Genomic DNA, 12546 nt, shown 5'->3' with positions numbered 1-12546 from the left:
TGGAAAGGACTGGGATCAATACTTTCTCCCCTCCCCCCTTTTTAAAGCATTTCAATAATTGTTTTAAAAAGATGGGGGAAAAGATGCACACATCTTCCCATTGTTCACATATCGGAACAATCAAGAAATAAATGTGACAGCAAGCAGACAGACGATATGATATGATTTAAGGGGCCATCTCCAAAACTGAAGGAGCAGAGAATGTGTAATTCTTTTCCCAGTAAATCCTTCCAATTCCTAGGACAAGACTCAAATGTCCCGCTAGGAGCTGCAGCTTCGAGATGGAGCCAAAGGCTCTGACAAGTGGCTTGTGTACGACCCAATATTTATCAGTAACAACAACAAAATCAAGTGAAACCAAGGCTGGGGATTTTGAAATGCTTCTGAAGCCCTGGCGTGGATATGCACGTGAGCGAAGAAAAAGTCGCTGGAGATGAGTTGGCTCCACTTGTCCGCCCTGGGGAGCAATCCTGGGGCAAAATCCAGTGCTAATTGAGCCCAACCAGCCACATTATCAGCTGTAAATGTTCAAGGGGACTAAGAATGAGCATTGTGTACTAAAGATACTCCAAGTATTTTTTTAGGTAAATAGTGACGTGTAATCAGTAGCGTGTGTATGCTTATAAATAGGAAAAGAGAATTATTTTTAATTAATTAGGAAAATAATCTTTCATGTGTAATTCCAGACTTCTCTAGCGTCTCCCACTCTCCGACTGTTTTGTGATTGGGACTTCCTCTAGGAAAAGCTGCGGGCCCTGTTTTCTGTTTCGAGCGGGAGAGCAGACACTCAGCTCAAATAGAGGCCGTTCTCTCGTCTTTCGGGGTGTGTATTCTATGGCCAAAAGGTAAGATGGCCAAGGCAGCGATCTGAGCGTGATGTCTGGCCCCGCGGTGGGGCCGAGGAGGCCCAAGTTGGGACAGCTCCGGAGCTACCCCGGTGCCCCTCAGCTGGAGGAGGGCGCGCGGCAGCCGCCTGCCAGCCGCACAGGCTGCTCTCCAAAGGAGCCGGGCTTTTTCAGCGTTTCTATTTCCTTGTAGCCTCATCTATCTTATCTAACAAGTTCACGCTCCAGGAGAAAAGAAGAGGGTGAGAAAAAAAGAAAAAGAAAAAGAAAACCTCTTCACCGCGGTGATTCATAGTTCATAGGCTCCGGAGCCAAACTTGCCGACCCAGCTTTTTTCTCGAACCTTACTTTTCTCTCCTGCATGCCTTAGAACAAACCCAGAAGGAAGATACTAAAATTGCTGAACAAGAATCTAGGATTGTTTTAAAAATAAAAATGACCCCCCACAGACACCTTTGATGTTGTTGATTCTGACACAGAGGAGTCGAGTTGTTTTGTTTACACATGATAACGGTAACTTGCTCCTGATGCCGCTCTACGCGTAGCTTAGTCTGTCCTCTCCTCTCCTCCCCGCAGGCGACTCCTTCCAAAGAGCGGGAGAAAAATATGGGTATTACGGTTCTCCCCCACTGGGTTCAATACCCCTTACATGTAGCTGAATATTCGAATTAACGTTACCTGCATGCACCCCAGTCTTTTAACGCTGAGATGTGCTTTATAGCAATACAGGCTCGATACCTTTAACTGTTTTCTGTATCCCCGCGTTTACCGTGGCAGATGACCTCTTAGCCCAAAATTGATTTGGTATATATCCGGCCTGATGTGCCAAAAACCGAGATACCTAGGGTGAAAAGGCAACTTTAAGGGGGGACATCTAGAGATATGACGCCTAGAATCAAGGCCTCTGGCTCGATTGCGTTCGGCAAGCGTCTGCAACAAAGGAGCGCAGGGCAAGCTCGCGGATATGCGCAGGGAGCAGCGGCGCGCAGACCTGGGAGCCCCAGCTCCGCGAAGCTCCTCGAAGGCAACCCTCGCAGTTACAGCCTCAAGAGGAAAGGCAGGGAAGGGAGAAGAGCTGGACCTTTTGAGAAACGCTGCTCCAACAGATTTTCCATGGCCTGGTGTTGGAGAAAGGGCGCGGGGGAGGAGCGAGGGTTGGGGTAGGAAGACCTACTGGAACCGACACGGGAGAGTGAGGGCCAGGTGGATGTAAGATCTGCACAAAGTAAAAACTTGCCCATTGGTTTGTCCACGCAGGTTTTTTGAAAGAAAGAAGATAGATTTGATTAGTAGATACTACTTTCCCCATGCGAAGGGAGACTTTGGGGTGAAGGGTTCTCTGCGTGCTTTCTGGCTTGCTTACTCCACTCATGAAGTTTTCTCTCCTCTCATTCTTTCAGACCTTCAATGGGTGCAAGCATTTCCTGTAAGATACTTATTAATCTCATAAACGGACCTTGCAATGTTCAGTGTTTTCAGTGTACATGTAACTATTGAGCGGTGACTAGTTCAAAGGTGATCGGCTAAAAATTGCGAGGGAGTCACACCTTTCCATCTTTTCTCACACAGCTGGAATTTGGGGGACCATTTGGAGGTGTGCTTCAAAAGAGAAGTCTTGGTTCACCCCCCCCCCCTCCCCACACACACGCACCTTCTCAAAAAGGTCCTGTAACACTTTCGGAAGGAGATTGAGGCTTCTACTAGAAATCACATTGAAGCTCCAACTAATTAAGAAAAGTGATGGGATAGTTAGGAGCTCCAACTCTTAGCCCAGCATTTTTAGCCCTGTAAGTTTTTCTTTCCACTTGATATATATTTATAAAGTTATTTTCTTTTTTCCTCTTTTGGTACCCCACTGATGGAAAATCCAAGTTAGTATTGTTTTGTGGAATGGCTTTTGCCAAGTCTCACTTTCTCCCTTATGCGATAGAGCTGGGGGTTAAACCTAAGAACCTGAGCTCTAGCCTTCTTCATTCTTGTTCACCAACACCCCTTCAACTCTTTGTTTTGTTTTGTTGTGCTCTGTTGTGGTTGTTTGTGGAGCTTCCCTATCTCCTTTGAAAGACTGACTATACCATTTCCTTGGGCAACTAGAGGAAAAATAGGAATTGGCCTCTCAGGGGCACTTCCCCAGGCTGTGAGGAACCATTTCTCACAACTGGATCAGGTCTAAAAACAGAACAGGTCTGCCTTCACACTATCAGGGACTTAAGTCCTTCAGCAAATCACTCACCCTCTGGAGGGCAATGGCAAATAACGCGAAACAAGTAAAAGGGTAGTGGGCATTATGTTTAAAATGTTTACAAGACATGTAGAGAGTATTCGACTGAGAAGTTTTTCCAGAGACTAAAGTCCCTTGGCCCTCTGTTGGTATTTTATCATGGATCTTTCCACACCTGGTTCTCCCCCTTGGGTAATGTCGGGACAAAGCTTCTCCCATGCACATTTTGCTGAAGATCACGGGACTTTTCTTTTGGCTGCGTATGTACTTGGCTTCAGAAAGCCTGGAACACCTGGAAGCATCACAGAGACTTGCCTGGAGAGTCCCAGAGGTCTCTGTCAAGGCCTTATCCTCATCCTTGTCCTCTTCCTCTTCCTGCTCCTCTTCTTGGCCTTGGACTTTCTCGCTTTTGAAGTGGCTCCCTAGCTTATACAAGCTAAACATTTCCACTCTCATAGATGAGGCTCTCCCATGGATTTTTTTTACTCGAGGTTCTCAAGCAAAATTGCCGGTGCCACAATGTTATGATGGAAGGATGCTGAAATGACAGGCCTAGTAGACGCTTGTCTTAATCATAGGCTTCTTAATTTAGTTTTAGTGCTGTGTGTGTGTGTCTGTGTGTGTGTGTGTACACACACACACGCGCGCGCGCTCGCGCGCGCGAATGTGCGCGCCCCCGGGGACGTTGAGGGTGCGCGTGCGCGCGCTGAGAGCAGCCGCTGACAACCTGCAGCTCCCTAATGAGTGACGAGGCAGGGCTGCTGCAGAAAAGTAACACTTCCCTGGTGTGAAGACCTCTTACTGAGAAGTTTAGTTCACTACTGTTCTTGCAAACCTAATCGTATAACCTGTAACCAAAACCCACAGAACAAGGATACAACACGCTAAAGAGTAACTTCTAATCACTAAATGTTAGCACCATTACCTGCTGTTAGGAAGATATTATAGACGAGTTGGCTCCAGCCAGGGCAGACCTCACCTGCCACAGGATCTCTGGAAATACCTGGATGCCTCCGTATGGGATCTCGTCACTCCCAGTCGTCACAAGGTCAGAAATTCTCTGTGCATCTGCAGGAAGAGAATTTTAGCTAGAGCTTGGCGCTGGGTGCCACACCAAGGACACCCTGTCCAGGGAATGGAGAGCAGAGTGGATTTTAGGTAAATGGGGCCCACCTTCATTTAACCAGCAGCTAGCAAGAAGAAAAGAGGCGAATCACTGACGGAAAACGGGAGAGGCCCTAAAGAAGACTTAAATAACACTGCCAAATGGAAAAATGAAATGTTCTGCTCCCTACTAAGATGAAGTATGCTGTGGAGCCTTGGTTATTAATTAAAACTCCAGAAGGAATAATCTAATTCATTTCCTAAGCAATTCTTCCATTGGAGCTGCTCACTCTTTAAAGGGCCTGACCTCTCTGGGGGAGCTGGGGACTGCAGACAGAGCAAGAGAGTTTACTGTGATATATACCAGAAAATTACATTTACTTTGACTTCTGCGTTTACTCATTAATAGTACACATTTGTAGATGTCTGTGTAAAAGATCAAGGTTACATCAGTCATGAGAAAAAAAATTAGAATGATAGAGAATTTGTTTCAGGTCTGAGACAACTGGATTCCCTCTGTCTTCTGAAGGTAATCACGGTGACTGAGTGGGGCTGAAGACTGGGCTTCACGTGCTTAGGGAAGAGGCCCTAGGTGGACAGAGGCAGGCCTTCAAATCCAATTTGCACCCAAATTGGCCGGTAGGATATACAAAGCCCCATCCAGAGACTTTCAACTTGCACAATACTCTGTCCAGGGCCCCCCTCCCCCTCCATTTCAGCTAGTAGCAGTTCTTTTAAAAAGCTATTGCTGAGACAAACACCGGGCACTGAGTAAACAGTGCATGTTTTGTTGAACAAGCTATATATATATATATCACCATCTCGACATAAAGTGCAATTAAAATTATTAAAAGGAATTAAAACTCACTTCTTGCCAGATTACAAATAACTTTTGTCATTAGGAAGAATAGATTTTTAAATATTACATTAAACTATATACTATTTATGTCTATAATATCCTATTGAGAGACTTGCATTCATGCAATCCTTAAACTACATAACATAGTCTTAATTTGAATGAAAAACATTTTCCCAGTCAATATGAGCTCCTAGCATATAAAATCAGATTATTACAGTGCTCATTAGTGAACCGTAATTTTTGCTATTTGAAAGTAAACAGAAGAAAAACATTTCCACCTGCTAAAATTTTATACAAGATTACAAAACAATGCACGCTCAGCTTTGACCTAAGAAACACCTTAAAACATTAAAAATTCATCAGTCAGAGCTGGTGTATTGAAGGAAAGCTCCTCCAGTTTGCTGCTGAGCTTGGATTTGAATAAAATGTCCAATGTTAACAAACAATACCCACGTTTGGCACTTTGTGTATTAAATTGATCAAACAGATTTTAGGAGGCACAATGCACAATTTGTACAGACCTGATTGAGTTAATATAATATCAGCAAATTTTACATCGAAATGATTCTGTTTCTTTTCTTTGTGTTTAAAACCAGCACAGATTACAAATTTTAATGATCTGAAAATGTTTGGTATACAAAATCATGCTTATTTCAGTATTAGCAAAAACACAAGAAATTTTTCAACACAAACACCCAGCTGTGTCTATTTTAAAAGCAGTTCAATGACAGCTTGCACTTATGAGCATGCAATCAGCTAATTTCGTTTTTTTTTTCTTCTGTGTTAATCAACACTTTCCTTCCTGCATATCAGAGTACAAATAGTATAGTTACTCCACATCAGTAAATGTTTACGTAACCTGTCCTTTCCCAAGAATCCGGTTACACCGAATCATTTCACGCTAGACCGACTACGAAAACGTACCGGGCCGTCCACCTCAGAGGGAGCCCTGTGTGCCATTATAAGTGGTGGTGAGAAGGGGGGCTGTAGGGGGAGAAATTGGGAGGAGTAGGTGGAGGAATGGAGAGACAGAGGAATGGAGGGTGGGGGGAAGAGGTGGGGGGAGCTAAGGGAGAAGGAGGGAGGAGGGAGGAAGGAGAGTTGAGGAAAAGTAAGAAGAACGGGCCTGAGGAGGGGAGAAGAGTGGGAGGAGGAAAAGTGAGTAGGAAGGGGAAGGCCCACAGATCTCTCCAGCCGGTAGGCAAAGCCCATTAGCTCACCCGGCCCTGCGAGAAATCCAGAGCTTGGAAATCAATGTTTGGGGCCATGTCACTATCAACACCGATTGCTGGAACCCTTGAATTTTTCCCCATGTAAATAGTTTGTTTTCAAATGAGAAGATACGTAGACATAGGAAAAGATACATACATACAGTGGAAGGACATTTGAGGTTAGTCCAATATTCAAAGCTCCTTTGTGGCATTCCTGAAAGATGCATATTTAAAATTCACTAGCTATTTGTAATTATCTATTATTCTCTCCAGTTTCCTCCCCCCACCCCCCGCCCCAACCTTTTCTCTCTCTCTCTCTCTCTATCTTAAGACTAGGGGTGGGGAAGATGGAATAACCCCCTATTATCCTGAGTATTCATCAATTGCATTCTTTATGTTACAATTTAACTTTACCATCAAGCATAAGCACCAATTTTCCCTCCTTAGTTTTCTTAAATACAAATCTGCCAGATATCTTAATGAGAGTTTATCAAAATGAAGAAATGCTTACGTTTTATAATTATTTACCTTCTAGAGGAAGGAAAAGGTGCTTTTCATTTATGCTTCTCCTCCACCTCCCTCTGGGGCTACATCCTCCGTAAAATGTGGTATGTTTCGTGCCCATGTGGGATGAAACAGCCTTTGATCAATGTGCTCCCCACTAAATTCCAATCCCTGGGAAATGCTGGGCCTTAGCCCTGCCCCTGGCCACGGGATCCTTTTAAAGCCCCCGATTCGCAATTTCCCCATTCACTTCAACCTTCAACCGAACCTTCCCAGTTCCAAAGCCCAAGAAGCTGGGACCGTGGGATCCACGTTCCCAAGGCTCCCCGGTGCTTTCCAACAGCACTCAGGGTGGGCAAGAGATGGCTCCAGTATACTGTTATTTCAGGAATGAGGCCCGCACAAAATAAAAGCATTTGAGAAACGGAAAGAAAAAAAGAGGGAGTGAAAATAGGAAGGCTTAAAAAAAAAAACCGGAAAGAAATAGACGCCCACCCTTATTTTCCCTCCAATGTCAACAAGCAAAACGAAAATATTTCCAGGGTGATCGCTCGCAGCTACCCGCTTCCAATTCGGATTAGAAGCTGAGGCTGGAGCGGCCAGGAGAAAACGACATCGAGTCACCCCAAGCGTGAGCGACGGTCTGGAGCAGGAGAGAAGGAAAAGGAAGAGACACACGTATACAGCATGTGTTACCTGATTTATTTCGAGATTGTTTGGTACTGTTTTCTCTCTGGGCACCTCTCATTTCGGAAGGCCATCAGAGGCGCCCACTACTGAGCGGCCCCGGCCCGCCGCAGCTGCACCCGGAGCCCCAGGCCCGGCTTCCCCGCGGCGCCGGAGCCCGGAGCTCGCCGCCGCCCAGGCCTCGGGAATCGAGTAAGTAACCCCTGTTTGGCCCCGCGCTCCTCTGCCCACTTCCTCCTCCTCATCTCATCGCTCCCAAAGCTCTCCCACACCCTTCTCCCCCGAAGTAAAGGACACCCCCCGCACACACGCCAGCAGTGGGCCTTCTCTCCCCCTTTATCCAAAGCTGCGCTAGACTATTACCTACAAAGGGCACAATTTTCTTACTAGCTCAGAAATGCCAGACATGGGCCTGCAGGGCCGACTAGGAAAAGTAGTGCCTCGCCTCTACCTCCTCCATTTCCTGCCCTCTCGCATCCTCTCCCTGCACTCCCACTCTTCCCACTACCACCACCACCACCCCCGCTTTCAAAAATAAAATTGGATACAAACTTTAATCACTAAGGACAAATATTGACGCTCAAACGAAAATGACCCAGTACAATGAGGAGGAAGCCGGAAATGTGAGCTATTGGCCCTAGGAGAGGAATTTCGGTGGAGCGGAGCCGGCTGGGTGGAGGGGGTGGCGGGTCGCAGGGAAGGGCTGCGGCACCGCGTGCTCCCGCCGGCGTATCCCTACGCGGCTTCGCGCGGCCGCGGGGTCCGAGGCCCGCGGAGAGGGGGAGGCGAGCGCCCGAGGGGGCGGCAGCCGGAGGGCGGGGCGGGGGTGGGTGGGCCCGGCCCCTCCGATTGGTCGACGGCGAGAGAGACGCTCCCGCACGCCGCCGGCTCTGATTGGCCCAGCGGTAGGAAAGGTTAAACCAAAAATTTTTTTACAGCCCTAGTGTGCGCCTGTAGCTCGGAAAATTAATTGTGGCTATAGCCGCCTCGATCGCTGTCTCCCCAGCCTCGCCGCGGCCGCTCCGGGACGCGCCCGCCCGCCGCCCGGCTCTCCCCCCCTTTGGGCTGCTGCTGCTGCTGCTGTGACTGCTGCTGCGAGAGGAGGAGGAGGAGGAGGAAGCAGCGGGGGGGGGAGCGGGGGGTGGGGGGGAGACCAAGAAGTACAGTTGGGAGCGAGGGAGCTTCACCCCCGGGGCGGTGGTTGTTTCTTTTTTCTTTCTTTCTTTTTTTCTTTTCCTTTTTTTTTTTTTTTTTTTTTTCTAATTCCTGAGGGGTGGTTGCTGCTTTTGCTACATGACTTGCCAGCGCCCGAGCCTGCGGTCCAACTGCGCTGCTGCCGGAGCGCTCAGTGCCGCCGCTGCCGCCCGCGCCCCCCGCGCCCCGTTCGGCACCCACCGGTCGCCGCCGCCCGCCGCGCCGCTGTCCCGCTCCCGCACCGCCGCCGCCGTTTCCCCCCGACGACTGGGTGATGCTGGACATGGGAGATAGGAAAGAGGTGAAAATGATCCCCAAGTCCTCGTTCAGCATCAACAGCCTGGTGCCCGAGGCGGTCCAGAACGACAACCACCACGCAAGCCACGGCCACCACAACAGCCACCACCCCCAGCACCACCACCACCACCACCACCATCACCACCACCCGCCGCCGCCCGCCCCGCAACCGCCGCCGCCGCCGCAGCAGCAGCAGCCGCCGCCGCCGCCGCCGCCGCCCCCGGCAGCGCAGCCCCCCCAGACGCGGGGCGCCCCGGCCGCCGACGACGACAAGGGCCCCCAGCAGCTGCTGCTCCCGCCGCCGCCGCCGCCACCACCGGCCGCCGCCCTGGACGGGGCCAAAGCGGACGGGCTGGGCGGCAAGGGCGAGCCAGGCGGCGGGCCCGGGGAGCTGGCGCCCGTCGGGCCGGACGAGAAGGAGAAGGGCGCCGGCGCCGGGGGGGAGGAGAAGAAGGGGGCGGGCGAGGGCGGCAAGGACGGGGAGGGGGGCAAGGAGGGCGAGAAGAAGAACGGCAAGTACGAGAAGCCGCCGTTCAGCTACAACGCTCTCATCATGATGGCCATCCGGCAGAGCCCCGAGAAGCGGCTCACGCTCAATGGCATCTACGAGTTCATCATGAAGAACTTCCCCTACTACCGCGAGAACAAACAGGGCTGGCAGAACTCCATCCGCCACAATCTGTCCCTCAACAAGTGCTTCGTGAAGGTGCCGCGCCACTACGACGACCCGGGCAAGGGCAACTACTGGATGCTGGACCCGTCGAGCGACGACGTGTTCATCGGTGGCACCACGGGCAAGCTGCGGCGCCGCTCCACCACCTCGCGGGCCAAGCTGGCCTTCAAGCGCGGGGCGCGCCTCACCTCCACTGGCCTCACCTTCATGGACCGCGCCGGCTCCCTCTACTGGCCCATGTCGCCCTTCCTGTCCCTGCACCACCCCCGCGCCAGCAGCACTTTGAGTTACAACGGCACCACGTCGGCCTACCCCAGCCACCCCATGCCCTACAGCTCCGTGTTGACTCAGAACTCGCTGGGCAACAACCACTCCTTCTCCACGGCCAACGGCTTGAGCGTGGACCGGCTGGTCAACGGGGAGATCCCGTACGCCACGCACCACCTCACGGCCGCCGCGCTCGCCGCCTCGGTGCCCTGCGGCCTGTCGGTGCCCTGCTCCGGGACCTACTCCCTCAACCCCTGCTCCGTCAACCTGCTCGCGGGCCAGACCAGTTACTTTTTCCCCCACGTCCCGCACCCGTCAATGACTTCGCAGAGCAGCACGTCCATGAGCGCCAGGGCCGCGTCCTCCTCCACGTCGCCGCAGGCCCCCTCGACCCTGCCCTGTGAGTCTTTAAGACCCTCTTTGCCAAGTTTTACGACGGGACTGTCCGGGGGACTGTCTGATTATTTCACACATCAAAATCAGGGGTCTTCTTCCAACCCTTTAATACATTAACATCCCTGGGACCAGACTGTAAGTGAACGTTTTACACACATTTGCATTGTAAATGATAATTAAAAAAATAAGTCCAGGTATTTTTTATTAAGCCCCCCCCTCCCATTTCTGTACGTTTGTTCAGTCTCTAGGGTTGTTTATTATTCTAACAAGGTGTGGAGTGTCAGCGAGGTGCAATGTGGGGAGAATACATTGTAGAATATAAGGTTTGGAAGTCAAAATTATAGTAGAATGTGTATCTAAATAGTGACTGCTTTGCCATTTCATTCAAACCTGACAAGTCTATCTCTAAGAGCCGCCAGATTTCCATGTGTGCAGTATTATAAGTTATCATGGAACTATATGGTGGACGCAGACCTTGAGAACAACCTAAATTATGGGGAGAGTTTTAAAATGTTAAACTGTAATTTGTATTTAAAAAGCATTCGTAGTAAAGGTGCCCAAGAAATTATTTTGGCCATTTATTGTTTTGTCCTTTTCTTTAAAGAACTGTTTTTTTTTTCTTTTGTTTACTTTTAGACCAAAGATTGGGTTCTAGAAAATGCACTTGGTATACTAAGTATTAAAACAAACAAAAAAGAAAGTTGTTTCAGTTGGCAACACTGCCCATTCAATTGAATTAGAAGGGGACAAAATTAACGATTGCCTTCAGTTTGTGTTGTGTATATTTTGATGTATGTGGTCACTAACAGGTCACTTTTATTTTTTCTAAATGTAGTGAAATGTTAATACCTATTGTACTTATAGGTAAACCTTGCAAATATGTAACCTGTGTTGCGCAAATGCCGCATAAATTTGAGTGATTGTTAATGTTGTCTTAAAATTTCTTGATTGTGATACTGTGGTCATATGCCCGTGTTTGTCACTTACAAAAATGTTTACTATGAACACACAGAAATAAAAAATAGGCTAAATTCATATATATCTTGATACTTTTGTCTCTTTTATTAAGTAGAGTTAAATTTTTAAAGACCAATCAAGTTATAGGGAACTCAAAGGCTTTTTCAGCCAAACTAAAATTTAAACTGCTCCTTTAATTTGAACTGACTCTAAAAATGAAAATAGTATTTTTCCCTTTGTGAACAAATTTTACAAGGAGCAGCCTATTTAATAAACCCTAGCTTTAAACAAAGTATAGGCTTTTCAGCTGATACCTGTAAGTTTCTGTGGATATACAGCAAAAAGAGATATAATTTAATTTTCTGTGCATAGCTTTTTACCCTGTGTTTATTTCCAAATCCGTTAATAGAATGCCTTTTATATATTTTGTTTCAGGTATATTGTTAATAGAGCTTGGCAAATTATAAATAAATATATGTATATGGTTAGATAGAAGTGAATATAATGCACACATATGTAATATATATAGACACACAGAGCCCTTCAGTTCAGGTACAATTTGCGCTATGAATGCTGCAAAATTTTTGTTTAAATATTTGTATTTATACTTTCTAAGTCAGCATTTATTTTTGTGGCTGTTTACCCACAATGAAAGAGTTCTAATAAAGATGTGCTGAAGTTGCAATATAGATTTTGCTGAAGTGATCACCTGTTGTAATGATTTGCAGACCAATGTTTATATTTTATTTTAAAATTATAACAATTTAGAATTCTAGATATTCAGAAGTAAAATGCCTCTTTCCTTTTTTTAATTTTTACAGTGTAGAGGTATTTATTTGATTCCCTTTTAAATGTCTGTGTAATTCAATCTAGAGATTTGTTCCTTTTGCTTACAATCATAATTTTGTTTTAACTTTCCATATGCATATGTATGCATATACTGTATATGTGTATATATGTGAGACAAAATGAAAACATTTTTTGAGTTGTTTCAGGCAGCCCAATCGCTATAATTGCAGAAAATAATAGAAAACCCTAGTAAAAGGTTTAGTAACTAATTGGATCCTGTGGTGAATCTGTGGAAGACAAGTTGTTCATTTGTTACAATTGTATAGTCTGAAATGTGTTCTGCAGTATTGGAATAAGCTGGTTACTTCTTACAATGGGCCCAGTGAAAAATAATCTGGCCCTAAGATGTTATCAGCAAACACTTAGAGAGTTGCTCAGGGGGAGGAAAAAAATCCTAAGGGAGAAGCAAGCTTACTGGAATAGATTTGAAATTGAAATGCTGAATACTTAATATTGGAAAAATAGAAGAGGGTGGGTTGTGG

At 47.3% G+C, this 12546-nt stretch overlaps 1 protein-coding gene across 1 annotated transcript; it reads left to right on the top strand.

Annotated features, from left to right (window-relative positions):
* Window positions 1–8405: 8405 nt before the first annotated feature.
* FOXG1 (forkhead box G1) lies at window positions 8406–11295 on the top strand. The gene has a single exon (XM_010374668.2). The coding sequence runs from the start codon at window positions 8900–8902 to the stop codon at window positions 10373–10375; it is 1476 nt and encodes a 491-aa protein (XP_010372970.2). The 5' UTR covers window positions 8406–8899; the 3' UTR covers window positions 10376–11295.
* The last annotated feature ends 1251 nt before the right edge of the window (window positions 11296–12546 follow it).

The sequence above is a fragment of the Rhinopithecus roxellana genome, chromosome 5 (genome assembly GCF_007565055.1).
Source record: "Rhinopithecus roxellana isolate Shanxi Qingling chromosome 5, ASM756505v1, whole genome shotgun sequence".
Taxonomy (NCBI): Eukaryota; Metazoa; Chordata; class Mammalia; order Primates; family Cercopithecidae; genus Rhinopithecus; species Rhinopithecus roxellana.
Note: the sequence above shows the minus strand (reverse complement) of the source record. Positions and strands in the feature narration are given on the sequence as shown.

Coding starts and splice junctions, on each gene's coding strand:
- FOXG1 (XM_010374668.2), top strand. CDS start 8,900: ATGCTGGACATGGGAGATAGGAAAGAGGTGAAAATGATCCCCAAGTCC.